The following is a 23,255-nucleotide window of genomic DNA, read 5'->3' as shown; positions in this document are numbered from 1 at the left end:
ACCCTTTTGACTTAAAAAAAAATGTATCGTATATCACCGTAACACCGCAGGCTGGCTACGGTCGATGGTGGAAGTCTGTGGGCAGCGGACGGATGGACGGACAAACCGAGAATGAACTGCTCTGATACCAGATGAAACAGAAAATGCCTGATACGCAGAATTTTATATATATAAATATTTTATTAAGACATGAAATTACAGATGATGATGTTTACAGTGGGTTGCCTGGCTTATATACCGCCATGGGCACCCTTTAGGAAAGGGCATGTTCTTATGATCGTGCCCTTTCGTCTAACTAAACCTAAATTAAATAATAAACCTAAAATTAACTAATTTTTTTACATAACAGTTTGAGAGTGGTTGCAACCTCATTGAATTTCATATAAAGAAAGTAGAATTTTAGATTCCACTCAAAATCTAGCAGACTTGACAGTTTTAGAATTTCAAAATTTGGGGGATTGCAACATTTCCATTCGATTCTTTCATATGTGAGGTAATGGAACTAGCATTTAATCAAGAGCTCTAGGCTCTCTATATAACTTGATGTTGGTGGCAGTGATTGTTGAACTCCTTTGTCACGACTCTAGTAAAAATGTACTATCACTCAATCAAAATCTCGATTTGAGACGTTAGGCTTTTTCTATCTTATTTTAATGGTTAGAGGGTGATATTGATGATGAGGATCCCAGTATAGGCAATGATTTTGATGATAATAGATATGTAGTTATTTGTTGTAGGATGAATTTTTTGGAGTCTAGAGGCCATTTAGAGTCTCTTTGTTGGTGTATTTTTGGTTCAGAGATGGCTTGCACTTGGTGCTATTTTGGTTATATGCACTAGTTTTATGATTGGATTTTTATCATTATCATGTAAAATTATAAATGTTTTAGTTTCTAAATTCTAAAGAGATTTGAGTCTTTGTCTACATTTCATTTTTGTATGCGTAATAACTCACTAATTTGTTACATACATACATACAAATAAACCGTGTCATTCGTGTTTGCTTTTGGGGTCACCATTTCTTGTGTTGGACAGTTGTATTTCCGTGTCCTTGTTGTCTTGTGTCATCGTGTCAGGTGACTTAGTTTTTAAGGTGATATTGATGTAGACAGGGTGTTAATTTCCCAATTATTGCAATAATTACTGAAATTATTGTGATAATTTCAAAATGTCGAATTATCATGATACATACAAGGATAATATCACCATGTCTGATTTGCTGGTATTATCACAGTAAGTGTAACAATGGCTGGAAGTGTTGAAGAGTAAGTGAGTTAAGACACTAAATAAAACTATATATGATATTTTTAAGATGAGTGCATGTTAAAAAAAATGATGTTCATCCTCAACTACCTTTGTATCATAAATTGTACAAATTTGTTGATCCTCCCATTGAATACCAAGAGAAAATAAAAGCAAGGAAAAGAGAAAAATAGGTCTAAGTCCTCGATTCTCCACTTTTGGGTCCTTGATTGGACAGCTATCAGTGTTTATGATTCAATATAAATTTTGATGTATCATTTTTTATTTGGCATCCACTACATATATATTAGTGCTTTTTCCATATTTACGTGCCAGTGTATCTACTTTTGTTGTTTTATATGTTTAAAATTTTGAAAAAAAATGAATATACAGATCAGAACAGCAGCTTCTTGATTATTTGTATGGACAAGAAAAACTTAGCCGGTTCATATTTTGTATTTTTAATGTTTTGCACGGTTCGCTGATTTTTCACCTATGTTTCGAATAAGATGTTTTCCAAAACCTCGTGAATTTTTGCTGATGCCAATGCTATCTAATATCAACACTGAATAAAAACAATATTTGTAGACCCGCATGCTTTATTTAAATTTTAATATGTTTGAGTAGATTGCTATAAATGTATTTTATACATATTTGACAGTAAACAAGGATCCTTTTCAAACAACTGGAAAGTAACCTCCTACAGCAAAACCACTATCTCAAGTGGCGAGATTAATCCAAAATCACCTCATTTTTATTAATTTTACTCTCCATATATATATATATATATAATATTATTTTTGGCTTAACTTGAAGATTGTGTGAATTCTAGCATAGGGAAACATAGTTCCCTAACAACAAAAAAGAACCACAAATACACGAATACACAATGATATGCAATCCAGAAAAATAAATGTTATTCTGAGGCATTTGTGCATGCTGCCATGACCCCCTGTAAGTGAAAAACGTCTCTGGCCGTCGTTTTTGTATTCATTCCCTTATTTTAGCTTTTAGCTGGGGCTCCTCTCTCTTTCATGGAGGCATTTAATTTGCATTTCTTCTATGTGATATACATCTTATTATTAAGATGACCTAGCTCTTTAGATGCATTTTTAATTTTTGTCGTTTTAACGTATGTGTATATATATATATATATTTTTTTTTTTTTCCCCATTTTAATGTATAATTTTGTGGATTTCAGCAAGCTGAGACGTATTTGGCTGAGGTTGATCAGTCACCTTCTGACTCCATATTGACATCATTAGTAGCACCAATGCAAGCATTGGTTATGCCAAATATTTTGCGACACCGTCATAAGGATGTGAAGATTTTGGTGGCTACCTGCATAAGTCAAATCATGAGGATTACAGCACCAAATGTTCTATACTGTGATGATATTCTAATGGTAACATTTTATTCCTTCATTCATCAGAATATGACATATCTGTCCCAAGTTTTTATATCATGAAATAGATACATGGCTTTATTGAAGTGACTCAGTCTGTCCAGTATTTTTTATTTTTTCCCTATTAATCCCAGTTTTTCTTATGCAGGAGATATTTGAACTAATTGTTGGAACGTTTCGTGGATTAGATCAGATCCACGGTCCTTCCTTTGAAAGAAGGGTTAAAATTCTAGAAACTGTGGCTAAAGTTAAACTATCAGTTCTTATGTTGGATATGCAATGTGATGACATACTTTTCAATTTGTTTTCTATCTTCTTTTCGAGAGCCAGGTATGAATTATTCTGATGTTCTTGTTTTCCCAATATGCTAATTATTGTTTGGAAAATTTTTATGTTGAATAACATGTAAAACTATTTAATAAATGATTACTATTCTTCTCGTTTAAATAATCATCTTATTAGCATAATCATTAATTTAATTGGGAGAGCAAACCATCTCTAATCTTATTATGGATGGCTTTGAGTGCAAATGCACATGCAATCTTATTTTGAAAAAGCTTACTATCAGAACATATATATGAACTTCACGTTTATTTAGTTAGATAGCGCAACACATTTATTTATTTTATTTTTTAAAAACTTCTTAGAAGAGTAAACCGCCAAGGAAGTGTACCCATAGATTGATAAATTAAGTGTTATGCTTGGATGCTGTAATATCCCCAATTTTGATTTTTCATTTCAGGGGATTAATGGAGTTTATTGGGGAGGTGCTAAGCGTAGCACAATTTTGTAATTTGGGCATTGGAGAGATTTTTGGCGTATGAGACTTAGGAGAAATATAAAATTATAGCTCTAGTGGAATGTGGGGGCCACAAGAGAAGGAAATTTGACCCAATGGAGCAATTCGCACTAGTGAGAAGAGAGAAAGAAAGGAATGGGGTGTGAATTAATGGAAGGTGGGGACCACCAAGGGAGAGAGGGCCAACAATTATAATAGAGCTTGGAGGCCTCCATTTGGTACTTTTGGTCATTTGACAATTTAACATTCGTTCTCTTGAGTTGCTTAGCCAAGACAATCGTGTTGTTCAACGCAAGGAATTCCTGAGCGGGAATCCCACCCTCATTTTGAAGAACTTCGAGTGTCTCCTTAGTGAGGCAATTGGGGACCTCAGTTCAGAGTTTACATTGGGCACATTTACAGTCATTTCCTTTAGCTGGAGTGAGTTTTCCTTGGATGCAAGAGAGAAATTTGTGGCTCTTGGGAGGGCCAGCAAAAAGGGGTATTTGAGCCAGCCAATTAGCAGAGAATCCTTCCACAAAGAGGGTTGGAGTTTCTTGTCAATTTGCAGGTTTGTTGGTGAGGCGTTTGGGAGAGCTGAGTTGCTCCAATTATTGGCCTGTGCAGGGGCTCACTAGGCATTGTTGCACAATTACTTGAGCAAGGAGAACCTATGGTGTGGCTACTGAGTAATAAGGGAAAATTTGGAAGGAAGTAGCCTAGTGAGAAGGTGATTTTCCAGGAAAGATTTGGAGCATTTTGTAGCATATTTCTTCTACAACCAATTTGCTAGCCAGTTAGAAGTGCACGCACAAATTGGGGTCACCGGGGCACGTTGGACTCGGCCCAAACCCTTTTTGGGTTTCCATGGGTTTTATGAGAGGAGGCTAGAATTAATTTTCTAGAATTCTTTGAGCACTCCTGAGGACAAAATTCCTAGTACGACTCAGTAGTCAATAGTTGAAATTGCTGGAGGAGGATGCAATTTATTCTGGGACCATTTCAACCACTTGGGTTTGTGAGATTTTTCTAGGTTATTTTGGGTTCCTTGTGAGGGGGCTCTAGTTAATTTCCTAGAATTCTCCGAGAGCTAAGAAATCATGGGATCCAAAGAAAGGTTAATATCAAACAACATGGCAGTAACCTTGAATGTGGTGATTACAGTGTAACAAATGATGATCGATGTGGGGGAGTAGCTGATTCATATCACAATTGGGAATCAGGACCATTTTCAATTATACAATAAATCCACTATGCCCAAAATTATGGATAATGCATCGAGGTGGCAAGACATGATTGCAACTAATGTGGAATTGTTGGCAATAAATTGGAGGGCATACCAATCATTGGGACATGGCATTCAGACGTCCCTCTCCTTTTGGGAGTTTTATGAAATAAGAGACATGCACAAATTAGTGGGAATTCAGTTGAATTATGCAGGGATGATGAGGAGGATCAAGGCAGAAGATGAAAAAGTAGTTGAAGGGGCCATTGTTGGCAAGGAGACAATTGAGCATACACCTGTTGATGAGATGCTGACATTTGATGAGGTACCCAGTGTTGTGATTGAGTTTTCAGGTGATAGCAGCACACCACAGGTTGGTGAGGTGCTGGGAGACATCTCCACCGTTGATGAAGAGCCGATAGGTATAGAGGCATCTAGATCTATGACAGGGTTGTTGGACGACAATCACCTATAGTTGAATGGTGAGGATGTTTTATATGATGGGTTGTCGGTGGAGTTGCAGTAGGAGGCTCAAGTTGAGGGTGTGATGGAGGAGGATGTGTAGCTATCCTTGGGGCTAGACATTGGCTAGGGGCAACGTGAAAAGCACACATTGGGATTCCAACGCAGTTCGCTTCAGAGGCATGTTGACGGGGTCCACAATGTTATTATCTCACCCTTATGCATTGGATGGAGAGAGGTGAAGTTGTCTAGACAGATCATAGGGGATGACCAGGTCAACAGGGGCCAACGACTTGAGTTGAGTATGGCACAACGTTAGCATGGAGGGCTTGTTCTGTACATAGGAGATTGTACATTCGATCCCTCCTTTGGGATTGGATGGTGAGAGGTACTGAGTTGGTACTCGATGGAGCAGGTTAGGCGGTTGGGTACATCCATGGCCGTATTTCAACAAAGGCCGTGGATTATTAGGGGATTACGAGGGCTAGATTATTGTTGGGATCCAGGTGGGGTTCCCCGTCAGAACATGAGTTTGGTTAGTGATGGTATTAGCAGTATGATGGATCTAGTGACCTAGCCCCTAAAAACTTTTAGCTCTCCATCAACACTAGTGTCGGGTTGGATTAACAGGGGGCAGGCAGACTCCGTGGGTTGTCCGAGGGTGTTGGGCATACATGGAATTGTCGGATGACCAACATACTCTAGTAGGGGTTGGTCGGAGGAGGTACCATCAGTAGGTCATCAGTCAGGGCTGGGGTTGCGGGGGAGCGCCCCCCCTTGAACCCGCTCCCGATTTGCGCTCTGCTTGAGAGCAGATAGGGAGCGACCTCAGGAGCGCGCTCCCTAAATCGCTCCCAAAGGGAGCGAATTTTGGGAGTGCACTCCCTTTAAAAAATTTTCACTCCTTGTTTTTTCAGGAGCGATTAAGGGAGCGATCGCTCCTTGACCGCTCCCTTTCGCTTTAGGAGCGAATTTTTAAAGAGGGAGCGATCGCTCCGAATCGTTCCCTCTTTTAATAATTTGTTCCCGTTGGCGGGCGAAATAGGCCACGCGATAGAGAGAGGGATGAGTGGTGGACGATGAGGAAAGGGAGGGAAGGGGAGGGGGAAAAGGTTAAAAAGGCCCTCTCCCCTCCCATTATTTACCATTTGTCTTGTTGGAGAGAGCAAGAGAGAGTTTGGAGCTTGGAGAGAGCAAGAGAGAGGAGCTTGGAGCTTGAGTTGAGGAGGGAGATTGAAGGAGCTTGAGGAGCTTGCAAGGGAGATTGGAGCTTGGGATTGAAGGCCAAAGAGGTAGGATCTACACTCTAATCTAGCATTTTTGTTTTTTATATGTTCATTGCTAAATAAAAATGTTCTCTTCTCTATTTCCCATTCCCATTCCTCCATTTTTTTGCAGACTCAAAACTTCAAACATCATGGCTATATGGCTTGGCATTTTCTTGTTGTTGGTTCCTTTTTTTGTTATTATGGTGTTGGAGAGTAGGAGGGTTGATCATGATGAAGAGGATGAAGAAGTGGGTTATAGTGGATTTGATGAAAACCCTGGAGAGGAGTACCTTGGTGAGGAGGAAGAGAGTGGAGATGATGAGGCCCTAAAAGATAAACAAGACCAAACCCCATTGTGGAAATATGTTTCTAGATCTGAAGCAGGGAAAGGGGGTGGAATCACTAAATTGACATGCACCGCTGTGGGAAAAGGCCATGGGATGGAGATAAACAAATAGGAATCAAAGTTTGTGTAAGTGTGTCGACAACAAAAAGAGTCAAATACATAAGGGAAGAGGAGGAAGCCCAATACAAATCTAAAAAATCAAAGGGTTTCTTTGAACATAGCTCACAATCACATGCACAAAGAACTCCATCAACATCCTCCCATGGTAGTGGATATGGAGGCACATGAACAAACATCTCTTTAAGGTGTAGAACCATATTAGATTTCCTTGATGAAGGGTATAGGAATGATGTGGATTCAAAAATTTACCAGTTTTTCTATGCATGTGGGATACCATTCAATGTTCTTCGCTCACCTTATTGGCATGAAATGGTTTCTTCCATAAATGATGCCCCCAAAGGATACAAGAGCCCTGGGTATGACAAGGCTAGAACCGTTGGACTTGATCATGAAAAAGAAAAAATAGCACATTCTTTGAGTAAAATGACAAATTCTTGGAATGAGCATGGGGTGTCCATTTTGAAGGACAGACAAATGTAAAAGGCAAGCCATTGATAAGTGTTCTTGCTGTGTCTGTTAGTGGTGCCATCTTCCTTTCAGCATATGATTACTTAGAGAAGTTCAAGACTGACATCAATATTGCAGAACTATTACTTGAAACAGTTGAATGTATTGGGTCATACAATGTCATCCAAGTCATCACTGATAATGCTGCTAATTGTAAGGCAGCGAGAGGAATTATTGAGGATAAACACCCCAACATATTTTGGTCTGGGTGTTTTGTTCATACAATGAACCTTTTGATGCATGATATTATTAAGAACAAAAACCAACAATACAAATGGATTGGTGATTTGTACAAGAGAGGCAAAAAAATGATAAAATTTATTACAAATCATAGAAATACACATGGGCTTTTCCGCAGTCACTCAAGATTGGAGCTGTTGAAGATTGCGAAGATTAGATTTGTTAGCTATTACCTCACCTTCATGTGCCTTTTGAAGGTAAGAGAGTCATTGGCTAGCATGGTATCAATTAAAAATTCAACATTGGCAAGTATTAAAGGACAGGGCTCCAAATGTAGTTGACAAGCAAGGTTTTGAACAGGTGGAGGACACTGCTCTTGATGGTTTGTTTTGGGCACATGTTAGGAAAGTATTGCAATTCACCAAGCCCATTTATAGCATGATTCGTTTTGCAGATATAGATAAACCAATGATCGGGGAGTTGTATGAGCAGATGGATAGCATGGTGGGGCAAATAAAAGATATTTTTTTCAGGAAAATAATCCCAACTTGTATACAATGATTCACAATTGTGTGCATGCATTGTGGAATAAACTTAATGTTCCACTACATGCCTTGGCATATATCCTTATGCCAAATACTACTCTCCATCTTGGTTGGGCCAACCTGCACCTAAGGGAAGGGTTAGGATGAAACCCCATACAGATCCAATGGTATCTAAAGGATATATGGAAGCATTGGACAAGTTGGTACCTGACCAGGAGGCGTGTGCTAATTTGCGTCTTGAATTAGGCAGATACTTCAGTTGCACTGGTATATTTGGTTCTTTGCATGCAATGGAAGACAAAGAAATTTTTGATACTCACATGGTGGGAAGCATATGGTGGCATGGGACTTTTGCCAAATTTGGCAAAAAAAGTTTACTCACAGGTTGTAAATACTTCTTCTACAGAGAGGTGTTGGAGCAGCTACAACTTCATACATAATGTGAGAAGAAACAGACTCAATGAAAACCATGCAAAAAGCTTGGTTTATGTGCACTACAACTTGAGGTTGTTGAGTCATTATTGTGATCAGGCTTGTTGATCTTGTTGCCTACACTTACCTACAAGTCAGCGAGAAAAGCCTTCAACCCCACAAGGTGTAGTTGGTGGCAGGGAACTCAGAGAAGGAGTTGTCAAACTAATCTCAAGTCTCTCTGTTTGAGCTATCTCCTAGGTTAGCTAAGGGGGGTGGTCCCTAATGAAAAGTTAAGTTAAAAAGGTGTGAGTTTCTAGGAGAATTGTTAGAGTTAAATAGATTATTTCTTTAAGATTTATAAGCAAAAATTGATATAAGCAATAACCATCAATACATAAGATAAGCATGAAATAGATAAACAACTAGTGCTTTCAAAATATTGCTCTTTAAGAAATGAAATTGTATTTGCTTAAAATGAAGTGAAATGCTTTCAAATGGAAAGCCAAAGTAATCCTGAAAAGTGAAACAATAAATTGTTACCACAAGATATTATAAATGCTTTAAGATGAATAAGTCTACAAATCAAAGCATGGAAACTATCTTGCTCAAAAAGATACAATTAGGAATCTACTTGTGAGAATGAGATGATAAAAAGAACTCAAATGTTAGACCAAGTTGACAACATGCAAATTAAGTTTGCAACCCCAAAATAATAGTACTTGAAAGTGAAATCAACCATTCATGACAATATTCAATTAAACCAAAAGATGAGTCAATTTTCAAGTACAAGAAAATTAAACTTGTTACAAAATTAAAAGAGATTACAATGTTTGCATCCAAAGTGCCTCTTGAAATAAGATTTGCATGTGAGACTTTAAACCATCAAGACAACAAGAAATTTAAAAACTTTGCAAACAAAGCAAATGTGATGGAATGTTGTCTTGGTTTATTTTATTAATTAGTGCTAAGGCAAAGTTACAATTGAATTCTAGTCCTCAGACCTCATCCTCGCCCAAATATTTGGATCTCACAATGAGGAGTCAATAGAGGTAGAGGGTCCTTAAAAGTCTATTCAACCAACTTAAGTTGGATGTAAGTTTTAGTGAGGCTTGGGGCCTTCCTATCTTAAAATGCCTAGATGAAGTGCAAATTGTGTTAATTCCCCAAATTAAACTAATGCTTCATGCAAATGCTTCAAAGAGAAATAGTTTGCAAAACTTGAGAGGCTAGAATGTAAATAAGCTCATATGTGTTTGCACCATTGAATGGAAAATAAACAAGTAAAATGGAATAGATTTCTTTAAGCTACAATTATTTCAAATAAATGATAGTGCTCCAATAGTTTTCATGACATTAAGCATAAATTGACCAAGCAGTGAAGCATATACTTGAAGAAATTATGAAACAATTAAAACTTGCCAAAGTATGAAGTTTTTACACATAAGATGAGATTTTTTCGAGTTTACAATTTGGAAGAATATGCATGTGGGAATTTAAATACAAGATTAGTAAAAACTTGTATGTGGAGTGAAATGTGTTGATTTTAAGCATGCACAATATGAAATTAAAAGTTAGAAAGCTAAGAAAAACTAGAAGCAAGATTAGGCCACCCACAAGAATCCCTCCTCTGAGTGAGGAAGGGGGATGCCAGGGGAAAAATCTCAAGCTCCCTCAAACAATTATTTATTTATTTTATTAGCGCTTAAAGAGGGTAAAAATGCCTCTAAAAGGGCAACCCACAATACGAGAGATATTTTTAGAAAGATGAGACTCTAACAAAGCTAGACTTTCTCCCCAAAAAATATAACAACAACAAACTTAAAGATGGAAAAAATTCCCCAAAAGAGATTCACAAGGCTCAAAAGGCCCACGGCGTAAATGAGTTTGCAACTTTCTCCCAAGTGCTTATGGCTTCCCTAGAAATCAGTCTTTGGATAGCATGAGGGGTCCTGCATACACACAAGTGAGTAGTTTTCCAAAGCTTCTCCCAAGCTCTTTGGTGCCCAATGCTCAAGCCTATGGGCTACAAAGCACAAAACCAATTGTTAGTGTGAAATTAGGAAAAAGAAACCAAAACTAAACTTAGAATTTAATATACAAAATACTAGCTCAAGTAATGGGAGTGAACCACATATTTGCCTAGCTTTGGAAATGATTCTTGAATAGGAGATATAACTTTGAAAGAACTAGAATCAGAGAAGTATTTTGAATTTAAATGGATGATCAAGTAGCTACAGAGTAAGAAAACTCCATTTTTCTCTTCATTGGATGGAAAACTTGGAGTGAAAAAATGGCCGAGTCTTGGATTGCTGTGACTCTAGGAGTGAGTTGATCTAATTGAAATTTCTCCCACTTCCAGATGGATTCCTGCACACAATAAAAAATATATTTCCTACACACTTGCACACGTATTAGTTTGCACAAAATTAGAGCAATATAATGAATAAGATAAAACCAAACATTCCTCCTAAAATGAATTGGCAAGCTTATCCCTATAATACTAGTCTAAATCAATGATATGTGCAAGATAGCTTGCACACATCAATCCAAGTAAGATGGCAAGTATAAACTAATATTAATTCAATGTGCAAAAGAAATTAAACACAATAGCAGTAGCATGAAAGGACATCACCCATAACGCCAAAAGAACACCAACCAGATAGCCCCAAAGTCCTTGTTGTATTAAGAAACTATGCAAGTACAAAGTGGCAGAGTTTCCTCAAGCCCAATAGCTCATTACATGATACAATATGAGAGCATATAGCCTCATTATATAGAGAGTTGGGAGCAAGTCCCAAGGAAGAATGCATGTGAGAACTGAATTTGGAGCAAATCCCAAAGAAAGATAAGTCAAGTTTGATGTGGAGAAGATAGAGACATCATAGCAAAATCGAATTCCATATGTGTACGTCAAGGGAATTCGAATTCCATATATGGCATAGTAAACTCATCCATGAGTGAATCCAAGTACCGTGACAATTCCAGTCAACAAATGCAAACTTGAACTCAGTGATGCCACATATGTAGATGATTCCCAGATAGCTCTGCATAGATCCCCAGGAACTGTGTGATTCCTCCATGTGCAACTCGTAGTCTGGTCAAGTGAAATTCGTAATCCTCAAGAGTGGAGTGCTAAGAGTAGAAAAACGTGAGATAACTGTGAGATGAGGCCCCACCTAATCTTCAGTCCAAATATACCATGGAATATTCCTTCAGCGCATGGGATCCTCTAATAAATTCGATTTTCCACATGTGCAATTGCTGCTTTATCTTTGGGAAATTCGATTTTATTAAATAATGGTGTATTTATGATATAGTGTGCTCAATCATTTTCCGCATGTACGTTGACTCAACTATTTGACTTAGGATAATTTCCAAGTTATTTCCACATCATTCTGTCATATAGAATAATTTATTTCTCTTTATTTTATTTAATTCTAGCCTAATTAAATGCCACAATTTCCACTAAACTTAGGAAATGTGGGGTTTGAGGGTCCAAAACACATTATTAACCCCTCAAAGTGTGTCGTAGTAGAAAGTTGAAGGTGAGTGGTGTAATTTTGATAGCTCATACTATTGAAGTTTCTAAGTTTACTTAGTTAGAAACCCTCCATGCACTTTATCTGATTTATTCCTACCTATTTGTTATTTACAATGTAAATACTGAAAATAAACACTAGTTCATGCTCAACATATTACAGATCAGCAACTAAAGAAAGAAGAACAAACACACCATATGACATCATTATTTTTGGACTAATGTCTCCAGAAAAACCCAATGTGGGAAGACTGGTGCAGCTATTTGAGGGTTTTCTTATTAAGCAATATCATAGTACAATTTGGGTGTCGAAACTAGTTTACCCAACAAAGAATTTCCTTGGTAGTAATACCTCTCAGTTTCTGACAAATCTACTGGCTGAAACCCCGGATAATCCTTTTGGCAGCTACTCAGCACCAATCTGCCCAGAAACCCCAGCGTCTGCCCAATCTGGACTGCGTCAGTCTCTCCTAGCCCAGTGCTGGCCCTGCATCAGCCTATCGTGGCCTGCGTCAGCCCTAGGAGGCCCTGTGTTAGCTCTCTGAGCCTCTGCGTCAACTAGACTGGCCCCTCTGGTGCTCTGCGCAGCACTTAGCTGCGTCTGTGTCAACTACGCTGGCCCCTCTAGTGCTCTGCGCAACACTTAGTTGCCTCTGCATGGCCCTGCGTGAGCACTGGCTGCCCCTGCGTTTCTCTCTTTGTGGCTGCTCTGCTACTATCCCGACACTATCTCTGCCTCTCTGTCTCTTTGTACTCAATGCCCCTCAGCTGTTCTCCTGATCACTGATTCTATCTTTCTTAGCAAGCCTCGCTCTAGAGAATAGAATGACTGATCACTTTGGTGTGTTCTCCAAGTGACCCTCAAGCCTCCTCTTATACTTTTCCTGTTGACATATCAACGACCGAGATTAAGTCCCTAATCAACGGCTAAGATTAGATCTGGCTTGATCCATGTCTTTTGGACCATTCTAACACAGATTCATATATATACACATTAATATTTGATTTTCCCTAAGTTTAGACTTAGGGACTCCATTAAAAATATTAATTATTTTAATATCTCCTGATCTGTTTAGAATTTGCCCAAAATTTTTCTGAGTATTAGAGATCTCATGTGCCCCAACCTCTCCACCAAATTTCGTGGCTAGACCATATCCAATGCTACCCCAAATCAACACATACCCCATACAACTTCTCTACATTACACTTATTGCAATTTAAATACAATTTTATTTGCAAATTTTGACTTGCAAGTTATGGGAAATCTAAAAAATTAAAAAATGACTACCTAGACTTAACCAAAGTTCACGAATTTTTTTGTGTGATCTAGTATGGTAATATACATAGATTCTAGACAGTAAGATGTGTTAGGGGCTCAACTTTCAAACCGTCATCCCAACTTTGGGGTAAAAAGTGAGTGAAAAAACCCAGAAAATTATTCACCTTTGAAAAAGAAGGGATAATTAACTGGATAGAAAAACACTCCAAGGTTTACTCGCTTGTTGATTGAGTCCCAACATCTTAGGCCTGTTACAGACTCAAAACTCTTCATTACTAGTATCACTTATTACAATTCCATGCAAGGTGTGGAATTTGGGTAAAAGAAAGATGATGATAAGATAGAAGTAAAGTTAGAAATACGCTATTGATTGATGATATCTGATGGTACAAGTGTCCTCTGGAGCATCCCTGGGCATAGAGTCTTTCATATAATCATCAAGTGTCATCCGAGTGGTCAATAGGGCTTATGAGGATCCAACATATAAAATTTGGGACAACCACCCAGAGGATGATAATTTGGAGGATGAAACTATACATCTTAAAGAATTGGAAGCACTATAGCCAACAACATGTCACAACAGTAGGCAGTGATGATGGGGAGTTGTGGACCTTCAGTATGTGTATGGGATCTAGGGATCCAGTTGATCGTTCAGACACTCCACTACTTAGTGAGTACAGTCAAGATAGCAGGTGATCTGGTTCATTATCAGGTTGACATATGGGGGATCACTGAGGTCTTCATTATATGGCGAGGTAGGTGGTTGTTCAAGATTGGGGCCAGCCATGGAGTGATAGGCGTGGGCATTGCTGAGTCACCTTGGCAGGTTGGGCATAGCCTTGATCATCACATATATTATGGCTGAGAGTTACAGGAGAGGAGGTTTTGGTATGAGCATATTAGGTTAGTCATGACCAGAGTGTTGCAGGGTCGACAGGATAATTTCCTTCTGAGACTAGCATGGGACCCAGGCATCACAATACTTGACAACTCAACGACCTTTAGGGATGAGTTGGATGCTACAGGGGGAGGTCACTTAGATCTTCCATTGGGCTTTAGTGACTCGTTGATGGCATGGGGGACTTCATCAGCATGGTAGGTTGGTCAGCAAGAGGATATTAGGAGGAGCTCATGTGGGAGAGACTTCATTCACTTAGGGATTGGGTTGTATCTTCAGGGGCTCACCATTAGAGTGCATGAGATGGACTACGCGGTAGGGCAACTTCATGAGGATTTGGACAAGGTTTTACATTATCGGGATGCTCTACTTATTGGCAGTAGGCAGAGGGTTTCTAACGTGACAATGCAAAGATCAGGGATGGTCCAGTGGCACATTTGGGACCTTGGTATAGTTTGCAGTGACAGTGGGGATCCACAGTCAGAGAGGGCGCTTGTTCAGGCATTGCTTGAGGACAAGCAATTTTTGGTGGGGAGGACTATAATATCCCCAATTTTGATTTTTCATTTGAGGGGATTAATGGAGTTTATTGGGGAGGTGCTAAGCATAACACAATTTTGTAATTTTGGCATTGGAGACATTGTGGGCATATGGGACTTAGGAGAAATAGAAACTTATAACTCTAGTGGAATGTGGGGGCACAAGAGAAAGAAATTCGACCCAATGGAGCAATTCACACTAGTGAGAAGAGAGAGAGAAAGGAATGGGGTGCGAATTAGTGGAAGGTGGGGACCACCAAGGGAGAGAGGGTCAACAATTATAAATAAAGCTTGGAGGTCTCCATTTGGTTCTTCTGATCATTTGACAATTTAACATTAGTTCTCTTGTGCTGCTTAGCCAAGACAATCGTGTTGTTCAGCTCAAGGAATTCCCGAGCGGGAATTCCACCCTCATTTCGGAGAACTTCGAGTGTTTCCCTAGTGAGGCAATTGGGGAGCTCAGTTCAGAGTTTCCATTGGGCACATTTACAGTCATTTCCTTCAGCTAGAGTGAGTTTTCCTTGGATGCAGGAGAGAAATTTGTGGCTCTTGGGAGGGCCAGCAAAAAGGGGAATTTGGGCCAGCCAATTAGCAGAGAATCCTTCCACAAAGAGGGTTGGAGTTTCTTGTCAATTTGCAGGTCTGTTGGTGAGGCATTTGGGAGAGCTGAGCTGCTCCAATTCTTGGCCTGCGCAGGGGCTCACTGGGATTGTTGTGCAATCACTTGGGCAAGGAGAATCTATGGTGTGGCTATGGAGGAATAAGGGAAAATTTGGGAAGAAGTAACCCGACGGGAAGGAGATTTTTCTAGGAAAGATTTGGAGCATTTTGTAGCAGATTTCATCTACAGCGAGTTTGCTAGCCAGTGAGAGGTCCATGCACAAATTGGGGTCACCGGGGCATGTTGGACTCAACCCAAACCCTTTCTTTGTTTTTGTGGGTTTTATGAGAGGAGGCTAGGATTAATTTTGCAGAATTTTCTGAGCACTCTTGAGGGCAGAAATCCTAGTACCACTCAGTAGTCAGTAGTAGAAATTGCTGGAGGAGGACGCAGTTTATTCTAGAACCATTTCCACCACTTGGGTCCGTGATATTTTTTCTGGGTTTTTTTGGGTTCTTTGTGAGGAGGCTCCAGTTAATTTTATGGAATTTTGTGAGCAGTTTAGAGGCCCGAAACACCAGTTCCTTTCCAGCTAGCAGTAGGAAAATTTACTAGGCCAATGCAGATACTTGGGAGAGGAGTTCCCAGCACTTGGGCAACTCCATTTCCACCTGGGATGTGAGTAGCTTGCTGTAGCAAGCCCAGGTTTCTCATCTTCATTTTTATGTACCTTGTTTTCTCAGTTAATAAGATGGCTCAGTTCTTGGTACAATTTCTAGTGCAATTTGTCATTATGCTGGTGCGTTAGTTTTATGGTTACATGTTCATACTTTATTTGCTGTTATCACTTAATATTTCCCTCTAGGAATATTACAGATGCTGTTGCTGTAGATTCAGATGGAGGTTCATATTGAATGGATTATTTTAAGCATTTAATGAAATGATGCGCAGAAATTTATGATAATTTTTTGTGCATGTCGTATGTACTGAGGCCGGAATACAAAGGAATCAAACTTGGTCATGTTCCTTTTTAGTTTTAAGTTCAAGTTTGGACGATGTACGTAAAACAAAGATGTAGACTTTAGCTTGTAATGAAAGGTCGTTAAAGTGTACTGCATTGTTGATTTACATTTACACTTTGTTATCTTTTGTCTAGTTTCAGATTGGCAGAATGCTTTCTATGGGCATGGTTGTAGTTTGGCTGATTTATTTCTTGCTTTTTTGTTGCGATTAATAAAATAATCTTTTCTGTTTTATCAGAGAAGATCATTCAGAAAATGTCTTAAGAGCCATGCAGACAATTATGGTTGAAATTCTCAATCAAAGCGATTTTATTTCGGAAAAATTATTATCAATCTTGTTAAAGAATTTGAGAAGGAAAAACCAGGTATCCCACAATAACATATTTATATTTTCTGATATTTAGAATTTCATCTATTGTTAGTTTCTGCTATGTTCTTTTACCCTTACCTTATATAACATGATTTTAAAAAATGTCATTGTGTGAATTGTTCTGAATTCTGTGTTCTGTTGTATTTCTTGGGTGCTCTTAAAGTTTATGTAGCAAGTTTTGCTTATTTTCTTTTTAAACTTTTCTTTTTTTTGAAAGAAAGGAAATCATGGATAATCAGTATTACATTCGTATGAGTTTTCTCAGATTCTGTGCTTTACGTTTGTATGATCTTTCTAAGTTTTTGTGTTTTGTACATGATGTTCCAGGATTGTTCTCCAGCTGCCTATAGACTAGCTATGAGTGTTATGAAGTGTGTGGCTACCAAGGTTGAGCCAAATGTTAGCTTCTTTCTCACGTCAAGAATGTTGGCCAAAAGCAAATTTGAAAATGATCCAGACAATTATCATGAGATCATCTTGAACATTTATCAGTGTGCACCCCAGATATTGCAGTCCATTATTCCAAATTTGACTCAGGAGCTCCTGGTATGTGGCCACTATAATTTATTATATATGGGTTTCACATGCCTTGGAAACGGCATGAGGCATAGTCTATTTCTATCCATGAACTTTTTCAATTTCTCTGTAACTCATGACCTGTGACTATTATCATCATATCTCTTTATCTATAAAGACAACAAAACTTCTATCTTAGTACATTGAGACTATGGACATTCTTTCAGTTATAAATCAATTTTTATCATTATAATCGATAGTTGGGTACATTGAGGCAAAATGTATCAATATTGTAATTGATTTCAATGCTGTTCTGATGGGCGAATTATATTTTTTGTAAATGGCTTTCATTGTGTAGTTACATAGGTGTAGTATAACTGGAATTTTGTTGCTCAAGAAATTTGATGAAGAACAATTTGGTGCAGTCAGAGTTATCAGATGTGCGACTGAGTTCTGTAAAGCTTCTTGGGCGTATCTTTGCACTTCCAGGTCATGGTCTTGCAAAAGAGTTTCAACCACTTCTCTCAGAATTTTTAAAGAGATTTACAGACAATTCTGTGGAGGTTCGATTAGCAGCTGTGAGATATGCTAAAGAATGTATGTTGTCAAATCCATTTAGGCCTGAGTCAACTGCTATAAATGGTGAGATAAATTACAAATTGAACTTTAATCTTGTTTTATGTTGGTATTTGTTATGAATTTCAAGTTTACTGATGAGGTGATTCTGGCACACCTCAGCTGCTCTTAGCGATCAATTGTTGGATTCTGATGAGGCTGTTCGGAAGGGAGTTATTGGAGCAATTTGTGATGTAGCAAATTATGCGCTAAAATGCATTCCCACTGAGACTATTAGACAAGTAGTGGATTTCCTTCATGACCAAACGGTATCTTCTAAGGATGCATATTATTGAAATGTTCTTAGTAGATATTCTTTTAAATGGTTATTTGATAGATAATTTCTTTGGAGAATATTGCAGGTCTCAGTGCGAAAGTACACATTGGAAAGACTTGTAGAAGTTTACAGAGTCTATTGTTCAAAATGTTTGGATGGCTCAGTTTGTAACTTTGAGCTCGATTGGATTCCTGGGAAAATTCTAGTGTGTTGTTATGACAAGGAATTCAGGTGCGATTATTCAGAAATTATGGAAGCTAAAATAAGAATTTAAATCCTTGGCTACATAAGTGAACTAGTCTCTGCATTTCTGACTTGTTCATGCTATTTACTATTTAGGTCGATGTAGTCAGCATAGAAGTTGATCATTTGCATGTTAAACAGCCATGCACCCAACTTTTTCTTTGGATATTTGACAATTATTATTTGCAACAAAAGGCCAACCATTTAATTTGGTTGATTGCGGGCAGATCTCAAGTAGTGGATGTTGCTTTCTCCCAATCAATTTTCCCTTCGGACCTTCCAGTTCCAGAAAGAGTAAAACATTGGATTGCAATGTTTTCTGAGTTTGAAAAACCAGAGATTAAGGCTTTTGAGGAAGTTTTGAATCAAAAGAAAAGGTCAGTTTTTGTCATTGTGGAGATTTTATTCTAACATCGGGTAATATTTTGGAAAATTATATGCTGTTTTTAATTATATTTAGGTAGGAGATGCCCTGCACACTGGCATGTCCATTTTCAGTTTTCTTATTAGGTATACATATCTCTTTCTTATAGGTCAGTGTCACAATTTATGGACATTCGTATTGTATCTTTGTTCTTGTTTGCATTTTTTCCTATAAACAGTTACCTTCTACCAAAATTTTAGGAGGTTGTCTTTGATTTCAGGTTACAAGTACAAATGCAGAATCTTCTATCATGCAGGGAAAAATTAAAGGTGTTTTCTTTTACTTTTCTTAAAGGTTGATGTCATTTAGATTTCTGATTGTTCCCAAATTTTAGATGGAAATGGAAGGAATCTTATATGAATAATTTTTTCCCTTGCAGGAAGAAGATACACCCGAGCTGAAAAATAAGATTCTTTGCTGCGCCAAAACTATGTCAAGGTCCTTCAACGATATTCCTAAAGCAGAGGAAAGCTTTATAAAACTATTCGAGATAAAGGACAACACTATTTGGAAAGCATTATCAAGTTTACTTGATTCCAGCTTGTCTTTTGTTCAAGCACAATTAGCTTTTGTAGGTGTTTAATTCTCTGCGAATGATAAGTTTTGAGTTGCCAGCAGCAATTACTTTCTCAGATGAATTATGCAATCATAACTTTTAACATTATGTGCACATTGCAAATGAGAGGTCCATTGGACTGTTGTCCAAGGAATCTTGTTGTTCATTTTTCTCACAGTTCTCTTGGTTTGTATAGGATTGCTTGCTGAAGCAAGTTGGCGAAAGGCACCCTCAATATGAATTTATGAAGATACTTGCCATAAGGTGTTCTTATTTCCTTTTTGGAAAAGAGCATGTGAAAGAAATTCTTAAAGAGATTGCAGACAATAAACTAGCTGGGACAGTCAAAACTGTTCTATCAGGCGTGAACCTACTTGTGGTGAGAGATTTCTGCTTTTTGGAATTCCTTTCTGATTACTATTTCAATTACGGTTTCATTTTATATACATCAAATCTATGGATCAATTTAAATCCAATGAATTTAAAGCTTGGAATTTATTTAACTCCAACCAGATTATCATGGCTAATATTTTTTATTGTGCTGGTTGTCTTGTTTGCTTTGATAGGATGCTTTCCCATTTTTGCATAATTCGATTTTAATTTAAAATTATGTGTACTAGTGGCCAAATATTTCCAATATAATTGCAAAAGTACATTCACCAGAGTGTACTAAATGTCCTACAATCTTCAACAAAAGCAACCCAACTCATTGCTGCTCAACATACAAGAATCTATTACATTCTAAAAGAAACACAACTTTTTGTCTGAAGACTACAGTCACTTTTTCAGATACATAGATACTATGAAAAAAATTCTGAGAGGAAAAGCCGCCTCCATTCCATCAATAACCCTTTGTGCTAACAAGGAGCTAGCCAATGTTTTACATGCTTATTTTGATAAGTGATATGCTTCTTGATTAACTCCTCACATAACATGCCTGCAGGGAAAAGAACGGAAGCACAATTTCAGATCTCATCATCATAACAATGCCATGTAAAAACAGTTTTCCAGGCTCCATGGATCATTAAATCTATGAGATGACTAGTTTTGAGTCTCCAAAAATATCAATGCCCCTAATTCCCATTTCTAAATATAATGACATTAGAAATAACACTACTCATAGTTCAATTACATTGTTTGATCCTCTACCCGATCTACAATAAACAAGAAGACATCAAGATTTTGAGATTTGAAGAATATCACCAGTCCCACTCACTCCTAGATCTCCTTGTGATGCTCCATCAAACTAGCCATAAGGTTTCGTTTTGTTTATATCTATATTTGTAACTTCCCTCTGATTCTTCTTTTACTTCACCTATACTTAGGCAAGCTAGGCACATTGAACTTTATAGAAAACCATCATAAAGAGATTTTTGTCTTGGAATAGTGTATCATTTATGATCAGCCATATTTCCCATAAAGAAAACATTTGAGGGGAGTGTTGGTTATTTATGGTCTCCTCAGGATCCAACAAATTTTGTAGAGACCCTTCTAATGACAAACCTTCCCATCTACATTTTCTCCTAGTCATCTTCTTATCTACCAATTGGATTTCTTTTGTGAAGTGACAAGATAGGAGAAGATGAAGGACACTTTCCTCTTGCTGTCCTATGTAAAACACATATCCTGGGGATCTGCTTAGATCTTCTTTGAAAAGTGTTCCAAGTGGGTAATCCATTTTGGAGTATTAACTATAACAATAGCCAACTTTTAGAGGAGATTTTAGTTTCTGTAGAAAGAGCCACCTCCATTCCTCATTGTCCTCTCCAATCTGATGTATGGAAATTTTGTAACCTAGGGAAACATTGTTTGAGCCTTGTTACCCACCAAAACTGAGTAACCCATAGGAGAATTTTTTTCTTTTCATTTGATAGCCAGCCAGCCTGTAATCCTATGATGGCCCATAGATAGCTTTACATAAGAGCTCTTCACATATTCTCTGATTCGTACTTTCTCCCATTTGGCATGTTTCTTGAAGGAAGGCGGGTCATCTATTGGAAGGTACACTAACCATTCTAGAAAACATTGGACACACTAATATGGATCAGAGGCTGAGCTGGAAGATTGCCCACTCATGACTGTATCTTTGTTCCCATGCTTCACTTGGGAGGTTATCCTTTGCCCCTAGCCAGTGTGACCTTTCCTGAGGTCTTTCCTTTAGGAGGGGCACTAATAGGAAGCACTAATTGAAGTAGTATGCCCAAGGTAATCCATACTTATACAAATACACACAAAATCTTAGATCTGACTTTCAAAGCCTTGGATCTATCTTTTTATTTTTACGTTCTCCTCTCCACTCTGTGAAGAGGCTTAGGCCTAATCTAATACCATGTTAAATAGACAGTCTGAGACAAGAATGAAACCAATTAGAGGCAAATGGGGCATTGTATGCCCTTCTCATCATTAAATATATTTTACAATAGATCAGGAATTTTCTAGAATTATCTAGGACTATCTGCTTCTAGAGATATCTAGGACTCACAAGAATTTGTAAAAATATCTAGACTAATAATGTTTAAAAATATCTTTCTGAAAATAACTCAGACTGACAACTAATCGTCCGACTACCCTAGTTAACAAGAGAATTATCCTTTAACACACAGCCCCAACCAATGTGGCCACCTGAGGAAATTTTATTAATGCAAAATATGTAATTTTTTAAATTTTATGTAAGAGAGTTCTCACAATCGATCATCAAGAATGACTTTCCATGCTCTTTAAAAAGAGATCTGGACCAATTAGGTGTTAAGCCACAGATCAAGAGCCATTAGCATGAAAGAGAGTATGAGCTGTCAGATTGCTCTATGTCTAGACCATGTCGTGATTGTCAGATTACAATGCTACTAATGTGTACTAAAGAAACACACTTGGAAACACTTTTATACCAAATAGACACATTAGACCGAGTTGAACTTAGCTAACTCCTAAGTGTCTAAATATCCTAACAACCCCCCTCAAACACAACTTGGGATAGGATTGAATGATTTATAAATGTAACACAAGAGGAGAAGGAAGGAGGCATTAGAGACTATACCCCTGAATGGCAACTTCACGAACCCTTAACATAGATCAAAGTTTAGAAAACTTTGCTTTTGTAAGAGACTTTGTGAAAATGCCCGCAACTTGATCGTTTGTAGGGAAAAAGAGTACTTCAATAACTCGATTATGAATGAGTTTTCTGATGGAGTGCTTTTGTAGCTCAATGTGTTTATTGTGTTGATGTTGAATTGGATCTTTGGCGAGCTTGATGTCACTCTGATTGTCACACAAGAGGGTGGTTGGATGCTGCTGTTGGAATCTAAACTCATACTTTGAAAGAATCTGTTGAAGCCACAAGAATCCTTGACTTGCATTAATCACTGATCGACACTCTGCTTCTGCTAAAGAACGAGCAATAACTTGCTGCTTTTTACAAGCCCCAGTGACAACTCTGTAACCAAGACTGAAAACACAACCTATAGTAGACTTCCAATCATCAGGGTCGCTAGTCTAATCTAAATCAGTAGAACCAACCAACAAGGGAGTCCCCACCTTGATTTGTAATGTACCCCAAATCGAATTGTAACCTAGATACACTGAAGTATCTTTTTTGTTGCTCTTCGATGACTTTCATGTTGGAAAATCTAGAGACCTGCATATTATAACTTTTTTTTCTTAGCTTGATTATTAGTTGTGATATTAGATGTTCTTTTATTACTTATTTAATTCTGTTCATCAAGCAATTATCAAAACAAGATCACAAAGAGACAGAGTACACAAGATATAGGCTCCAAGGAAGGGCCAAATCCCTCCAAGGGGAAAACCTGGAAAATGCTTCTCTTCTTCTTTAGAATCTGCTTACAAAAGAGACTTCCAAGACCTAAAGACCCAAGCCAACAAACCCTC

At 38.0% G+C, this 23,255-nt stretch overlaps 1 protein-coding gene across 1 annotated transcript in view; it reads left to right on the top strand.

The window, feature by feature from the left end:
- Positions 1-23,255, top strand: part of LOC149223746 (sister chromatid cohesion protein PDS5 homolog A-like) — a 130,160-nt gene that overhangs the window by 62,188 nt on the left and 44,717 nt on the right. The window contains exons 2-12 of the mRNA XM_089387986.1: positions 2,444-2,647; positions 2,796-2,977; positions 16,608-16,734; positions 17,067-17,285; positions 17,681-17,897; positions 17,994-18,139; positions 18,233-18,378; positions 18,618-18,767; positions 19,035-19,083; positions 19,194-19,385; positions 19,567-19,749. Coding sequence (XP_089244112.1) covers positions 2,444-2,647; positions 2,796-2,977; positions 16,608-16,734; positions 17,067-17,285; positions 17,681-17,897; positions 17,994-18,139; positions 18,233-18,378; positions 18,618-18,767; positions 19,035-19,083; positions 19,194-19,385; positions 19,567-19,749 — 1,815 coding nt within the window. The remainder of the gene's footprint in view (positions 1-2,443; positions 2,648-2,795; positions 2,978-16,607; positions 16,735-17,066; positions 17,286-17,680; positions 17,898-17,993; positions 18,140-18,232; positions 18,379-18,617; positions 18,768-19,034; positions 19,084-19,193; positions 19,386-19,566; positions 19,750-23,255) is intronic.

Source organism: Pinus tabuliformis, chromosome Q (assembly GCF_031772625.1).
Source record: "Pinus tabuliformis cultivar Carrire ecotype Pingquan chromosome Q, CPIR1, whole genome shotgun sequence".
NCBI classification, from domain to species: Eukaryota; Viridiplantae; Streptophyta; class Pinopsida; order Pinales; family Pinaceae; genus Pinus; species Pinus tabuliformis.
Note: the sequence above shows the minus strand (reverse complement) of the source record. Positions and strands in the feature narration are given on the sequence as shown.